General features: G+C 42.3%; 1 protein-coding gene across 13 annotated transcripts in view; it reads left to right on the top strand.

Annotated features, from left to right (window-relative positions):
• The window catches only part of BCAS3 (BCAS3 microtubule associated cell migration factor), a 795,613-nt gene that overhangs the window by 755,015 nt on the left and 23,813 nt on the right, over window positions 1-16,785 (top strand). For all 13 annotated transcript variants that reach the window (XM_069077894.1, XM_069077893.1, XM_069077887.1 and 10 more), the window contains one exon: window positions 15,193-15,360. In XM_069077894.1, the coding sequence (XP_068933995.1) occupies window positions 15,193-15,360 (168 nt within the window). The remainder of the gene's footprint in view (window positions 1-15,192; window positions 15,361-16,785) is intronic.

The raw sequence follows: 16,785 nt of genomic DNA, 5'->3' as shown, positions 1-16,785 counted from the left end.
TCTACCACCTCTTTATTTTTTATTCAACACCTCCCAATTATACCTGAGGCTACTACTGACCCCCTTTATTATTCCAGTGCCCCCACAGGGGTGGTATCACACACTCTGGGAACCTCTGAATTAGGAGCACTGGTAAAATTAGGACTTCCCATCTCCTTATCCTCTGAACCAGGCTGCAGCTCAGACACCATAAACTCCCTATGTCCAAACTTGACCATAGGACTTGGGAGCCTTGAACTCCCTATGTTGAGAAGGAAGGACAGGGAAGCCATTGATCCTCCCCTATCCTCCATGATAACAATTGATATGGATTCATGCAGAAGGTGTGGACAGCGAGCATGGACTTGACCACAAGTGAGCTAGTTCCCTGGAATGTTAGGTGATACTTGAGTCTGAAAAAGAAGGGAATCTCAGGTTTGAATGCGACACTCACCTTCTCAGAAAGCTTCAGTGACTATTGTCCCTAGGACAAAATGCAAACATCTCGCTTTGACATTTAAAACCCTTCACAGTCTGGCTCCAACCTATCTTTCCAGATATATTTCACATGATTTCTCATCGTGTATTCATCATTCCAATCCATCTAACCTACTTGCTGTTCCCTGTCTCTGATATCCCATTTCCTGCCTCCTCACCTTTGTACAAACCATCCCCTATGCCTGGAACACTGTCCCTTCTTACCTCTTCCTCTTGGAACTCCTGACTCCTTTTGCCCTAATAATACCTTTCAAGACTTAGCTCAAAGGCCACCTCCCACATGAGGCCTCCCCCCCTTGTCAGTGCTACCATTACCCCTCCCCAACATTTCTTTTTATTTACCTCATACATATTTTGTATTTGTTTTTCTGTTCACATGTTGTTTCCCAGTAGAGCATAAGCTCCTTGATGGCATGCTCAGTTTTAATGAATGCATTCCCAGCATCTGGCAACTAGTTTGTGCTTAATAAATGCTTGTTGGCTTGGTTATTATGTGGGAAAGCCACAGGCTGGGAAGAGCCCCTGTTCTAATCTTGGTCTGCCCAACCCCATCCTCTTTACTGTGATGTGGTTTGCAGTTTTGTAGTATAGCTTGGTTTTCATTTGTAGTGTGTGACCATTCTCCTGTACCTCCTCCACAGGAAAGCAGTCCAGTTTCCTGGATTCAGGATCCAAACCTGCTGTTAGATTTCCAACTTTCAGGGGGGCTGGATAAGGAGACAAGATGAGAATCCAGCCCTGAGTGCAAAGGATTACTCAGGAACTGATGGGAGCTGGCCCATTGCCCTCAGCAATATGAGAATGGAGAGATAGGCAGTTGTCTCCAACTCCTCAGTGTGGTGTGGATCCCTCCCCTAGCTGCTAAGACTGGGGTGAAGGTGAAGTCCTGGTTGGTGAGCCCCACACAGCAGCCAAACCAGTCTGACCACAAGCTTCTCCTGTCCAAAGGTCCGCAGTCCCCACCGAAGGCCCAGAGTCAGGCTCTGGCATCCAGAGCTGGCCAGGTCAGAGCTCCTTTGGGTCAGAACACAGGGGAAACAAGGGCCCCTCTCACTGAAGAAGTAGAGATGCCAGAAAAAGGAGAACGAAAGGTCAAAAATGATCCATAAGGACAGGCACTGGATGCTTGCATATACAGTATATTGGGTTTCACATCTGAAATTCAGCCGTGATAAACCTGATGGCTTTAGAAACATCTCCTCTCATTAATGAAAGCAGAGTTCTCCCAGGCCCCAGGTTTCAGACTTCAAAATTATTTTTGGCTTGAGAACCTTAGGTTTTATTTATTTGAGATCTATTTTTAAATAAGGATACAGGGTTGTTTTGTTTTTTTCCGAAAATACTGGGGCATCCCTCTATAACACTGGGTATTCACCAAATGAACTGATACCTTTTAGGCACCTTAAAAGAATGGACAAAGTGTTGATCTGGGAGACAGGGAAGACGTGTTTAAAGCCTGCTTCAAGTACCAAGTATATGACCATGGGCAAGTCATTTAACCTCTTTGAAGTCTCAGTTTCCTTATCTGTAAAATGGGGACAACAATATATACAGTATCTGCCTTGATGGGTAATAGTGAGGTTTAAATGAGATAATCAGCATAAACGGCTTTCATTTATTCATTCAGCTAATATTATTAAACACCTACTATTTGCCAGGTATGATGCTAGGCTATAAGGACTGAAAGATAATAGCAAAGCAATACTTTCCCTCAAGAAGCTTACATTTTGGGGAATGGGGGCAGAGGGGGATGAGCAGAGTATAACACACACAAATAAATATAAAATATATACAAACCAAATGCAGAGTCATTTGAGAGCAGGATGCCAACAATTGATCCTGGAGAGGATCAAGAAGGGCCCTGTGTAGGAGGTTATGAAGAAAGCTACAGATGCTGGGATGTGGAGATGAGGAGAAAATGCATTCTTTTGTTGTTGTTTGCAAACTTTAAAGTGCTATGTAAACATCTGTTTTGCTGTCGTCTCATCAGCATCTTTTTTTGCTGAGGTTTAGATGCAAACGGCCCAAGGATAAGCAGCTCTCCTGTTATTATTCCTTTAGATTCCATGTTCTACGTACTTCTGCACAAGCAGATAAAATGACCACTTTTTTGTAGTTGAATGAAAGTATCAGGATATAAGCTCATCTTTTGTTGGCTCACTAAAAACATCCTCCTGCACATTCTCCTATGCAGCTCCTATAACAGAAAGGGCTAACAGAGAGCACCTCTTCCTATTCCCATATGCTTTTGATCTCTTTGACCAGGTTTCTATACTTTGAAAGATTTTTATTTCATGCAGCTTGGCAATTATAAGTATTGGGATGGAGACATATATTTAAAACATTTGTAGGCTTTCATGTTATGTCCTTGTGTTTGTGGGTACTAACTAGTTTGTTACAGCTGTTATAATGTTCGGTTCCAGTACAGTTAATTGTTTGAGCAATATCTCCAGAATATTTTGAGGTCTTTACTTGAAGTAATTAGAGACCAGGATACCAAATAGGGGCAATTAGGTGACTCTGTAGTGTATAGAACACTGGATTCAGAGTCAGGAAGACCTGAATTCAAACCTAGCTCTGTGACCTGGACAAGTCATTTATCTCTGTTTGCCTCAGTTTCCTCATCTGTAAAATAAGCTGGAGAAGAAAAAGGCAAACCACTATCTTTGCCAAGAAAACCCCAAATGGGGTCACAAAAAGTTAGATGTGACTGAAACAACTGAACAATTTAAATTATGGGGATTGTTTGTCAGTCTGTAGAAGATGGCATCCTCCTGATCTGTAATTCTAGCCACTATTTTTTTTAAGATTTGTTAGGTGCTAAATTTTTGTAGCCTAAAGTAATGTTACTGTCTCCATTTCTTCGCATAATCTACATTGATCCCTAAGTTCAGGCTCCTTAAAGATAACCCATTATGTAATTTCTGGTAGCAGTGACCTAGTCCTAAAATGTCATCATAAACCCCTTCTTTCCCATAAACAGATCTTCGTTACTCAGACATTTGTTCAGCATTCCTTTGTTGCTGTATTGTTGGCAGAGTTCATGTGGAGGTTGCCCACAGATGGCCTGGGGGGCCTTTTGATTCTATGCTTGCATTTTAGTTATTTCATAGATTCTATCTGGAAGTAAACCACTTCCAGTTACACTTGGCAAAATACTTGTCCATGAACCTGTTGTCAGTCTTTCCTATTCCTCAGTAAAGTGATACTTGCTTATTCCAAAAATATTTCAGTAGTTTATCATCTTCTGTAAGAATGTCTGTCAACCCCCTTCCCCTTTTTTGTTATGGAACTGATGATTTTTCTATAATTGTGTTAGAGTGATGGACCCTATATTTTGTTAATATTGTGTGGGGTTTTGTTAAGGCACTTTCCAAATCTTTTGCAGTCCATTTTACAATTCTGAAAGTGTACCTTAAGACTGATATTACATAGGTACTAGTTGCTTTAAATGTATTCTTATTATTCGGCTTTGATTTCAGGGTACCAATAAGTCTCTTAGCATATTCAGCCAAAACCTTCCTTATATCTTTATGTTCCATATGTCTTATCTGGAAAAGACCAATGTATTTTTACATACCTCCATCTTCCTTTGCTTCAATGTGATCTCTAGACTCAAGCTCAGAGCCTTCAGTCTCTTTCTTTCCATGGTATGCATTAAGAATTATTATTGTCACTTCTATTGTTATTATTAGCATTTGTCTTACTATCATCCCTAGGGCTTTCCTCATTTCTAGTTGTCTAGTTTCAGTGACCATCATGTATACTGGGCTTCTCTACCATACTTAAGTTGGCCATTTTTTTTCCATCATCAGTGGGAAAGATTTCAGAGCATTCAGAAGGGATTGTTTTCATTGCCTAGTATCTGGGAAGTGATACTTCTAGTCCTGCTTTAGTGTGTAGAAAAGCCAAAATCGCATCTATGCCAGGCTTACTGATAGAGGGAAAAAGGGTCTCTAGGCCTCTGGTGTTGAAAATTCCAGTGTCAGACCAATTTGGACAGACTTGTTCATGGAGGCACCTCAGCATAGGGCCAAAGGTAGGCTTTGAAGTCTGCTATACTGAGACCTGCAATGTTCAGTCCTTGAATTCACAGGCAGACTGATGGCTTGATGATGTCATGATGATGTAATGACAAGAACTGGCACTATCCACTATCTCAGGAAGGGCCCATAGTGATCCTCAACCTAGTTAGCCAAGATGATTGGGGGAAGAAAAGAAATCAATGGGTCTGGGAAACTGCTTTCCAAGGTGCATGCTTTGTGAAATCTCTCCAGGGTGCCTCCCTGCCGATTTATGAAATCTGTACAGAGGTGGAACTTCTGCTGCTGTTTTTCATGCACAAGTCAGTGCACATTCCAGATATGAATTAAGAAGAAATATGTCATATGTACACAGGGGAGAATCAACATCGCGTGCAGCCAAGTATGGCCATGAGGGGAAAAGTCAAGCCTAGGTCAGGTAGCAGGAGGCTCTGTCCACCCCTTGACTGAATCAAAACCAATCCCTGAAACGTGCTGGGGAGGAAAATCCTCTGGGTCACCAAGGGGAGTTGCTAGAAAAATGCAGAAGATTCAAAAGACTTCCTAAGGCCCCCACCCCCTATGGCAGCTGTGATTCCCTCCCCCAGACTGGAGGGTCGGGGAAAGGGAGGGTACAGGATGAGCCTTCTCCAGGGCTTATTCCCACTGGGCCTCCCAGGCTTCCTGTCAGCCTCCTCAAGGAAAAGGGAGTAGGGAGGCCCCCAGAACCAGCCCCAGAAAAGCTTGCTATAAAAATTCAGAAGTAAACACCAAGTAGCTTGATTAGGGCACCTGAACCCCAGCCTACAGTACCATTTATCCCTTACTCAGACTTGGGAGCTATGTCTTCTGACCCCAGGGTTTCCTAGGTACTTCCTTCACTGTTAGAGTTCACTACTCTGGAGGAATGATGGGTAGCTCTGGTATGACCCTCTGTCTTTAATTTAGGGGAAAAAAAATACAAAAAAAATTACAATCTTACTTCTCTCCCATCCAACCCCCTTTCTGATACCTTAACTGAGCGGGGCGGGGGCTTCCTCCTGGAACGTTAGAGTTTTTCAGGAAGTGCTGTTTGGAGGCCATGTGGCATACAGGGTGATCCCTTGGCTCTTCAAGGAACTCTTCATACTCATTAGTATTGTTAATTACATAGGAGTCATCTGTGCAGATTAAGAAACTCCAGAATGAATTATTCATTGTTCCTAATGCTGCATACAAGTAAACTGAGATCCATAGTAGTTCCTGGACTTGCCCCCATGGTCACAAAGCAAAGTCAAGAGTAGAAATGAAGTTAGAACCCAGGTCATCTGTTTTGCAATCCAGTGTTTCACCCCATAAATGCTATATTCTGAATGTATTATGTTAAAGTCATAAAGACTGCTTTGAAGCCTCCATGAATCCTTACTGGCTGAACTCTTGTTGGGCTGCATTCCTTGGCTTGGGATTATCCAACATGTTCACCACATGTATCCATTCAGTCAATGGACCTATGTTGGTCCATTGGTGCTCCCTGCCCCACTCCATGTGCTTATGTGATTCCATGATCCTGCTAATGCTGCATCTCCCTACCCTCAGCCCACAGCAGCTCAGGCACTAGCTCTATCAGACCCCATTTGTCTGGCCACCCCCAGGCCCAGCAACTGGTTAGATGGATACAGGGGCAAATAGGGCAAATGTACCAACACAAGACAGGCAAATACCCAAGATGTAATTGAGGGAGTACTCACCTAAGCAGTACCTGAAGAGATTGGGAAAGAAAGCCTTGTTACCAGCCCCATCCTCCCACACCTAACTCGGTTCTATTTAGGGGGAAACTCAGAAATTAGTGTCCATTTGTGTGCTTATTTCCTGACATACAGTTGGCCAACAGCACTTCTCCCATGACCAAAGTAAATCGTCTCCTCTTCCCCAACCTAATGCCTGCACTGGTGTGTCTGTGTGGTCCCAAAAATCAACCTTAAAGTTTGAGGAAGTCCAGTTCGGATAGGAAGTAGGGAGTTGATTTTTTTTTTGGTTTGGTTTTTTTGTATGTAGAAGTTCTGATTTGAATGCAGAGCTCTCTGCCAGGGCCAGGATAATCAGTGTCAGCCTAAACAGCTTTGTTATTGGTATTAACTCCAGGGATATTCCTGGACATGGAAAAGAAGAAGCTTTTATATCAGGTACCTACTACTCCTGGGCCCTGGTCTCCTAAGCTGTGAGAGTTAGGAGCAGGGCCCAAATCCTCCCCAGAGTCTGAGAAGGCAGAGAGGTAGCTGTCAGACTAAAGTCCTTCATTTTCATTGCCAACCTTATATTTGCTCTGCCCACCTTGCTGACTCTGGGGGACATTTATCAGCTCTAAAGTCCTGAGATTCTTCCTTTGCTCGATGGCTCTCTCCCTACTTGTGCTGGTATTGGGATATGTAGAACAGACTATATCCTCACCCTTTGCCAGTGCATATAGACAGGCATCCTTTAGCAGGACATCAAAAAGCAGACTTTATTATAATTTTTTGTGATTTCTCTTAAGAGCCAACTTAGTTGAATATTCTCTTCTCACTCCCTACCACCCGTCACCCAGAGTAGGGCTGACAGTACTAGAGAAGAGATCATAGATAGAATCATAGGTTTATAGCTGGAAGGAACCTCAAAGGTCATTAAGTCCAATAGTCCTATTTTGCAGATGAAAAAATGAGGCACAGAGTGGTTAAGTGAGCTGCCCAGGATCACGCAGCCAGTAAGTGACTGTGGCAGAATTTGAACTCAGGTCCTTCTGACTCCATACATAGTACTGTAACCACCCAACCCATGCTGTCTCTTTCATTCTTTCTTTTGTCCCCCCACGTTCCAAGTTATTGCTTGGTCTATTTTCAGTTGTATCTGACTCTTTGTAACCCCTTTTGGGGTTTTCTTTGCAAAGATACTGAAGTGGTTTGTCATTTCCTTCTCCAGCTCATTTTACAGATAAGGAAACCAAGGCAAAGAGGGTGAAGTGGCTTGCTTAGGATCACACAGCTAGTAAGAAAGGCCAGATTTGAAATCAGAAAGATGAATCTTCCTGACTCCAAGCCCAGTGCCCATTCTTCCTAAACTGTTGGACTCGGTTGTCAAAGTACTAGAGAAGAGATAAAAGTAACAAATCTTCTGGAAATGGGCTAGAGAAGACAGACATGATTTCCCCAAATGTTAGAACTCTGATGGACATTGTCCCACTTTAAGGGTGGCTTCACTGAGACACCAACACCACAAAGCCATTCCTAAAAGAGTCATCGTGGCATAATGAAAAGAATTCATAATTGTATCCCAGCTTCCTCACTCAGGCTAGAATGGTGGGTGGCATCTCCTAAAAGTAACCTAAATAGAGATGATCATAGTTGAGTGCTATTCTTGGGTACAAAACAATCCATTTCACACATTCAAAATGGAGGATAGACACCAGTTCATGCAAAAAGGATCTGGGGGCAGGAGTGGGAGAGGTTGATGGACCATGATCTTAATATGAACCAGAGGAGGTCATGTCGTCTTAGACTGTAATTAAAAAGGACATAATTAATATCTAGAACGAGAGAGGTTTTAGGCCTTTTGTGTTCTGCCCTGCTCTGATCACATCCAGAGTATTGTTCCTTCTGGGGAAGGAGTCTTTTTTTTTTTTAATAGTATTTTATTTGTTTCCCAACTACATGTAAAGACAACTTTAACTTTAATTTTTTAAAAATTTTGAGTTCTAAATTTTCTCCTTCCCTCCCTTCCATGAGGTGGTAAGCAATTTGATATAGATTATACATGTGCAATCATGCAAAACATATTTCCACATTAGTCACATTGTGGAATAAGACACAGACCAAAGGAAAAAAAAACCAAAAAAATAAAGAAAGCAAAAAAATAGTGTGCATCAATCTGCATTCAGACTCCATCAGTTCTTTCCCTGGAGATAGATAACATTTTTCATCATGAGTCCTTTGGGATTGTCTTGGATCATTGTATTGCTGAGAATAACTAAGTCATTCACAGTTCTTCATCCTTCAATATTGCTATTACTGTATACAGTGTTCCTCCTGGTTCTGCGGTTCTGCTCACTTCACTTTGCATCAGTTCATGTAAGCCTTTCCAGGTTTTTCTGAAATTACCCTGCTCATCATTTCTTATAGCACAATAGTATTCCATCACAATACTATACCACAACTTGTATAGCCATTCCCCAATTGATGGGCAGCCCCTCAATTTTCAATTCTTTGCCACCACAAGAAGAGCTGCTATACATATTTTTGTACAAATAGCTCTCCTCCCCCTTTTTTAATATGAGGAAAGAATATAAGCTATGATTGTCATTGTTATCCCAAGTGACAAAGTGGATAGAGTAACTGGGCCCTCAGTGAGGAAGACCTGAGTTCAAATCCATCCTCAGACACTTACTTGCTGTGTGATCCTAGGCAAATCCTTTAACATTTGTCTCCCTCAGGTTTCTTATCTATAAGAATGGGGATAATAGCATGTGCTTCATAGAGTTGTTGTAAAGCTTAAATGAGATAACATATAAAGCATAAACCTTAAAGCACCACATAAATGTTTGCTATAATTATAATTGTCATCAGGAGCAGCATACCTATTGTTTTAGTGTCTGGGCAGCCCATGCAAGGACCAATATAGAAGTCACAGTGCAGAGACTCTCTAGCTTCCAGCCTGCTCAGGACCTGAGAACTACATATCCTTAGTCATTTACTCAGATATACTTCCAAGGTCCTAGAGAACATATCCACTTCAGCTAAATTTGTAGGAAAAATCTTTTGTCGAGGGATGAGCATCTAAGCCAGCATCTTCAGAGAAGTAAGCATCTTGCCCATCATGAGAGTGGAAAGATTATGGGACCAGAAATCAGAACAACTGAGCTGAATGAAGTCTGGCTCAGCTACTTATTATTATTTCTGTATTTACTTACTCTTATTTCTATACTGCTAAAAGACTATTAATGCATATTTCCTACCAATAATCCTATAAGGTAGGTAATGCAAGTATTATTATCCCATTTTATAGATGAGGAAACTAAAGCTCAGAAAGGTGAAATACTTGCCCAGGTTCACACAACTATTAATGTCAGAGTTAGGATCCAAACATAGGCCCCCATTGTGCTTTAAAGCTTGCAATTAAGAGCAGGTCAACTGTCCCAGGTTCATGCCTCTTTCTTTTTCGTCTTGTCCCTTTAATGTTAACAGAGTCCTCTCATCTTAAACACCTCCTTTGGACTCTGGATTCTGGATACTATCTCACCTCCTGGCTTTCCTGACTCTGCAAGACTCCATTTCTTGTGCCGTACTGACCATGCTGATCCCCTACCTTCTCTATCACTTACAGGTGTTCACTGGTGACCTACTATGTGTAAGGCACTGTACCTGCCCTGCTATTTGTCTGCCCTATTACAGACTCCTAGAGCCACCAGACATTCATTCCAAGCCCATTTATTGTCTATCTACCCAGATTTCTGGTCCCACTTTGGCATCTGACCCTAACGGATACAGGTCTCCCTTTGCCTCAGCACACTCCCAACAATCCTGGTCTTGGCTTCTTATCATCAGCAATGACTTCTAGCTGCTGGCTGTCTTCCAGCTGCCTCTTTTCCTCTTTTCCCTAATGTAAGTCCTGGTTTTATGGCTCTGGGGAAGGTATATAACTTCTGAGCCTCAGTTTCCACATCTGTGAAATGGGAATAACCATACTGATACTGCCTGTTTTACGAGCTAGTTTAAAGAAAGTTTTCTTTTTAAACCTTGAAGTATCTTATAAAGGGGAGCTATGATTATATCTAATTTTCAGGAAGTCCAGGTATTAATGGGCTTTATAGTTAACAAGGGTCTTTATGAAATCAGTGCAAAGTGTACTAATTTGTGGTATAATGGCAAGAGCACTGGCCTTTATGTCAGGAAAACCTAGATTCAAGTCCCACCTCTGCCACTTACTGTCTGTGTAACTTTGGGCAAGTCACTTAAGCTCTCTGGGCCTCAGCTTCCCTTTTGTAAAAGGAGGAGGTGGAACTTGAGGAACTCTATGTTCCCTTCAAGCGCTAAATCTACGAGAGCATGATCTTGTGAACCTCTCTGAGTTCTAGTGCCCTCATCTATAAAACAATAATAATAATAAATACCAATACTATGCACTGGTTCTGGAGTCAGGAGGACCTGACTTCAAATCCAGCCTCAGACACTCACTGATGGTGTGACCTTGGACAAATCATTTAACTTTTGCTTGCCTCAGTTTCCTCATCTATAAAAATTGAGGTAATAAGGGAGCACTCTTCAAAGGGTTGTTGTAAGGATCCAGTGGAGATGATATTTGTAAAGTACTTAGCCCAAATTATGGGACAACATAGATGCTCATTCCCTTCCCTTTCCCCCTACCTAGCTCACAGATCTTATTGTTGAGATTTTGTCTATAAAGTGCTTTCCGAACTTAAAAGTGCTATACTTTATAAATTTACAAATAGCAGTTATTTGTATTTATTAGGGGCCCTGAACCTCCAGTGAGGTCTCTGACTGGCATACTCTGTTATCTTTTGGTAGCAAATCCTACACATAAGAGTTGCCATGTGCTCTAACAGTCTAACAGCTCCTCAGCCTTTTGCCCATATAAAACTAAGTATTGCCTGGGGTGAGCTGACTGTGGCTCCTGGAGCCTAAGCCCCCACGAACTCATCCTCAGAGGACTGCATGGGGAAGGGGAGGGCTTCCTGTTTTTGGTTAGGATTGCTTCTCTCCCTGGAAAACAAGAGTGCATGGGTATCATAGGGGAAATTTTCAGGCCAGAGAGACAAAGAAACTGCTAATGGCCTTTCTGAATCTGGAATGATAGTCTGGAAGGGCATTAACCAAACCCTACCCTCCTCCCTCTTCCCAGCATTATTGGTTTATTGTTATTATTATTAACTTTAAACATACAAACATGAATACTTCCATATGCAAAGAAAAGGATATCTGAAACTGTAAACTTATTAGGAAGTTTGTTTATTTTTTAAAATCTCTATTAAATTTAGCATAGTAGTAACAAAACTGGCCCCACTGTATCCCCTTCTGAACTTTCCTCTGTTCTCTTTGGTACATTTTTTAATGTTTCACTGCCTCTCTTTTTTCTTCTTTTGCATCTCTATCACTACCTAACAACTCCCTTCTCTCCTCCCATTGAGCCCTTTCTTGTAACAAATAAGTCTAGTTAAGGAAAATAAATCAACTATTTGACAAGACTGACAATATATGTCTCATGCTGTACCTCTGAAAACAATCACCTCTTGCCAAGAGGTGGAAAGCTTCATCCTTCTGGCATATGATTGGTCATTACACGGATCAAGTTTATTTAAAGTTGTTTTTCTTTACATTATTGACTCATCATATAAATTGTTTTCCTATCTCTGATACTTCACTCTGCATCTGTACATACAAGTCCTCCCAGGTTTCCCTGAATCCATCACTTCTTAGGATGTAATCATATTGTATTTCACTCATTTCCCATAATTTGTCTGGCCACTCCCCAGTTAATGGGTTTCCACTTTTTTCCAGCCCTTTTCTGTGACCAAAAGAGCTGCTGTAAACATTTTTGTACATATGGATCCTTTCCCCTTGTCTTTGACCTCTGTGGGTGCATATAGTTAATACTGTTATCTAGATCAAAGGGAATGTATTGTTTAGTGACTTTGGGAGTATAGTCCCAAATTGCTTTCCAGCATGGTTAGACCAATTGACAAATCCACCTATAGGGCATCAGTGTGCCTGTTCTCCCACAACCCCTCCAATAATTGCCATTTTCTTCTTTGTCATCTTTGCTAATATTTCAGGTGTGGGGTAGAAACTTGGAGGTATTTTAATTTTCATTTATTTATTTTTAGCATTTTTATAGGGTTAATAGCTTAAATTTTGTCCTTTGAAAAGTATTTCTTCATACTTTTGACTATCTAGCTATTAAGGAATTGCTCTAGTCAGTCAACAAACATTTCTGTTTGTATATATTTATACTATATTCTTATGTATTTGCATAAATTTCCTATGTATCTTTGATATAAGTTCTTTATCAGAGAAATTTGCTCCAGAGATTTTTTTTCCACAGTTAACTGTTTCTCTTTGAATTTAACTACACCTCACTTTTAAAGAAACTTTCCACTTTTATTTAATAGATGATTTCTGTTATATATTACACCTTATCTTTTATGTTAATCTCTATTCCTTTTTGATCAAGAACTCTTTGCCTATACGTAGTTATTAAAAAGTATCTCCTCCCCTAATTTGTTTGTGATATGATCATTTATATTTAGGTCGTATATCATTTGAAACTTATTGTGGTGCATGGTATGAGGCGTTAGTCTAAATCTAATTTCTGCTGGACAGAATTCTCACTTCCTCATTCTCAAAGCATGTCTACATAACATTAATTTAGGGAATTCTTATGACAACCCCATGAGAAGATTAGGATCAGCATTATTATCCTAATTTTACAAATGAAGAAACAAAGAGCCACGAAATTTACAAATGACAGGGCAAGGCTTTCTGGCCTCTCATCAGTGTTTTTTGTACTTTATCACACTGACTTTCTAGAAGGAAAGGACATCCCAAAAGGAACTACATTTAACACATATGTCCCTTCTCTTCCCCACCCACCATGTATCCTTAGGGGCTATAGAGAAATGGGTCCATTTTATCCCCATTTCATAAGTGGAGAAAGAGAAAGATGAAGTTACTCCTCCAAATTACACAAGTAAATGGCAAGACCAAGAATTGAACCTATGTCCTTGAACCTTTGGAGCCTTGGAATTTGACTCTAGGGATATCTGCCCTGCGTTTTCTGTCTGTTCTACGGCACCACAAGAGGCAGCCAATGGCATGCTGAGGTAGTATGACCCATGTCACCCGAGGAGTGCACGATTTTGCCTAAAGAAAGAACACCCAATATGCAGTTGCCACTCAAGTGTACACTGGTCCCTTTGGGCAAAAAGGGAGATGGAAGGGGAGAGCCCCTTCATATCCTTCCATACCCCAGCCACCAGCCAGACAGGTTGATTCTCAAGCCACTGGCTTCAATGAAAGGTCTTGGGTGTTCTTCTCAGAGGGGCCTCCCCTCCTGTGCTCCCTTTGCAGTTTTTACCAGTCCCTTCAGTGCCAGGAATCTGCCCCAAAGTTAGACAAGAGATAAATCAAAGGGGTGCCTTTGCTGATGAAATTCAGGAGCTCACAGTGACCCTTGCTGCTGGCATAAATCCTGGCAGGCTGAGTATCCAGGGGCCTTTGTCCCAGCCACCAAAGTTCAGGATTATCTGGACCTCTTTGCTGATGTATGGAGCCGCTGGCTGCCCAGAGTGTTTACTAACGGTTATCACCTCAGTACTTTGGCCGTTATCAGAAGCAGGGCCGCCTGCCGGGGGCCCTGGCTCGCACCCTCTCTATTACCACCTGTCATTGGCAGAGGGTGTGTATTGAAGCTGCACAGCCCCCTGTGCTGAGGGGAGATAGTTTCTGAAGGCTGATCAAAGGGGAGAAGCGAGGAGCTGATATAGAGGACGTGTCTTGTGTACTTTTAACTTTGGGAAACATTGGCATTTGCTGCTTTTTTTTTTTACCCTTCCTTGGGCTGGCAGGAACCAGGCCCAGTCAATGCAATGGATTTGGTTACCTAATGGCTGGGGACATGGTGTGTGCTTAAAGCAACAGAGTATAACCATAATCTCATTCCAAAGGGGAATGGTTTGAAATAAGCCTTCACAGAAGACTTGCTATATAATAAAGTTGAAATAATTTTAATTTGTACTTTGAAGTGTTCTTGGATGCAAAAATTTAATCTTTGCATTCAGCAGAACACCATGTACTCTCTGGAACAGGGGAACGGCTTCCCATTAAGCAGTGATGCTGAGGGGCCTGGCCGAAGATGCTATCACCCATCTCCATCTCTGGTGTCCCTAGCAGGGTGTCAACAGTTGTGTGCATAGGTGTATGGAGCTGCCAGGAGCTGGTCCCCTGACCACACATTCCTGAGAGGGTTGGACGCAGCCAGGAGACATGGAAAACACATTGGAGTCAGAAGACTGAGTCCTACTCCCAACCCTTCTACTTATTCCTTTTGTGACACTGGGGAAGTTATAGCCCCCACTTTGGGCTTCAGTTTTCCTGTCTGCTAAATGAAGAAGCAGGATTAGATGATGCCAAAGGCCCTTTCCATCTCCAGTGATCTTGGGATCTGTGACCACCATCTTGTGATGTCTAACACATGTTATAATGGATCTTATTTTGTTTGTGATATGATCACTTATATTTAGGTCATATATTATTTGAAACTTATTTTGATATATGGTATGAGGTGTTAGTCTAAATCTAATTTCTGCTGGACAGAATTCTCACTTTCTCATTCTCAAAAAATGATACAATTTTCTTGACATCAAGAAAACCTGAGTTTAAGTCCTGTATCTGGCACATGCTAACTATGTGACCCCAGGCAAATCACTGCATCTGTCTCAGCCTCAGTTTCCTCATCTGTAAAATGGGGATAATAGTAGCACCTACCTCCAGGGGTGTTGTGGATGAAAGTGCCACATCAATGTGTTCCAATTTTTTTCATTAATTTTCATATCATAATTGCTGCTGATAGAGCCAGAGGCCTCTGGGTAGAGGGCTGGAGGGAAGGTGGAGAAGAGGTGTCCCCTGTGTGTGTCTGTATTCAGAGCAAGATGTCCCTCTCTGTGCTGCAGGTACCTTTGATCGGAGTGTGACCCTTCTGGAAGTATGTGGAAGTTGGCCCGAAGGCTTTGGTCTCCGTCACATGTCCTCCATGGAGCACACAGAAGAGGGCCTCCGGGAACGGCTGGCTGATGCCATGGCTGAATCTCCAAGCCGGGACATTGTGGGATCGGGAACAGGTATAAACTGAAGTCTGGCTGGAGGGTCTGCTGTTGGCAGTGATGCACACCTGATCAGCTTGTGGTTTTTCAGATTCCTCCCTCAACCCACTTCCTACCCTAACCCCCAACCTCTAGTTAAAATGCTGCTTGCTACCCTTTTTTTTTTTTGGAAGCCATGAACATGGAGCCCTCCAAGATGGGGCTGCTCCTCAGGAGGCTGCCCCTCCCACCTGGAACAACTCAAAGGAAAATACAATCAGGAAGGTGGTCACATTGGCAGCTTCAAAGAGAGACAGGATCCCTGAGCCAAAATGAAGGCCTTGGGAATCCAGGTTTCTCTAGTAGCTCCCAAGGCCCTGACTGTAAGAGACAGAGGCTGAGTAAAGACCTAAGACCCAGGCCATAGTTCAGCTGGATCCCTTGTGATCACAGGCTAGGCAGGGAAGCCAGGAAGGGGATTAAGACACCTCTGTCAGTCTCTGCGTGAGGGTGCTGCTTCTCTATGTTTTCTTGCCTCCATAAAAGTTCCTGGGATCAATAACTGCCATGACCTAAGCTCTGCAGATGCTAAAAAACTAATACTATCCAAAGAATGGATGGGTTCAAATCCTAACTTGGCTGCTTTCTTGTGACCTTGGGCAAGTTATTTAACATCTCTGGTGTTGAAATACTCAGTTTCCTCTGCTTCTTCCCTTATAAAATGAGGGCATTGGCCTAGGTGACCTTTAAGGTCCCTTCCAGCTCTGACATTCTGTGATAATCCTCTAATAATCCACATGCACACTCACACTCCCATGTACACTTGGAGGAGTGGAAGATGTGGCTATTTCCATAAAGGAACCATAGGTTGCTGTTGACTGTTTGTACATCCCTGCATCTTCCTAGCTGCCCATCTGATGGGTGGGTTTGCAGCCCTCTAGATCTAGTTCTGAAGGGACTCTTCTTCCTGGGGGAAGACCAGTAGCACAGTAACAAAGCCCCTCTTGGTTTTCCTAGGTGATGTTAGGAAGGTTGTGCTCTATTAAAAGCCCAATGTGATGGCTATCAGTGTGCCTTGGTACTGGCCTCTTTATCCTGGAAACTGCATGAAAGGTGCACCTGGCAGAGAAGCAATTTCGAACTTTGGGGAAAGAAGAGGGGTAAAGTTCAGAATGAGAAAAATCAAAAGACGTTGGGAACATTTTTGGAAGGTACTGAGAAAGCCTGTCACCTCTCCTTTTATGGAGGCAACCAAGTTGTTCAGATCTTTGGGTTTACCTGTGAAACCTCCTGTCATTACTGCCTTCTGTATACAGAAGATCTTTATTAGAGCCTTCAAAATTTACAAGGCACTTTGACTATCCCACAGCTCTGGGAGGTGGATTTTTATTTCACTTTAACAAGTGAGGAAACTGAGGTTCAGAGAGTCGATTAATAAATGATGGAGCTGTGAGTGGAACCTGA

This window comes from Petaurus breviceps, unplaced genomic scaffold (genome assembly GCF_028583685.1).
Source record: "Petaurus breviceps papuanus isolate PSGF00001 unplaced genomic scaffold, PetGlider_PUasm1.0 91023, whole genome shotgun sequence".
Lineage (NCBI taxonomy): Eukaryota > Metazoa > Chordata > Mammalia > Diprotodontia > Petauridae > Petaurus > Petaurus breviceps.
This window is presented reverse-complemented; position numbering and strand designations above follow the sequence as displayed.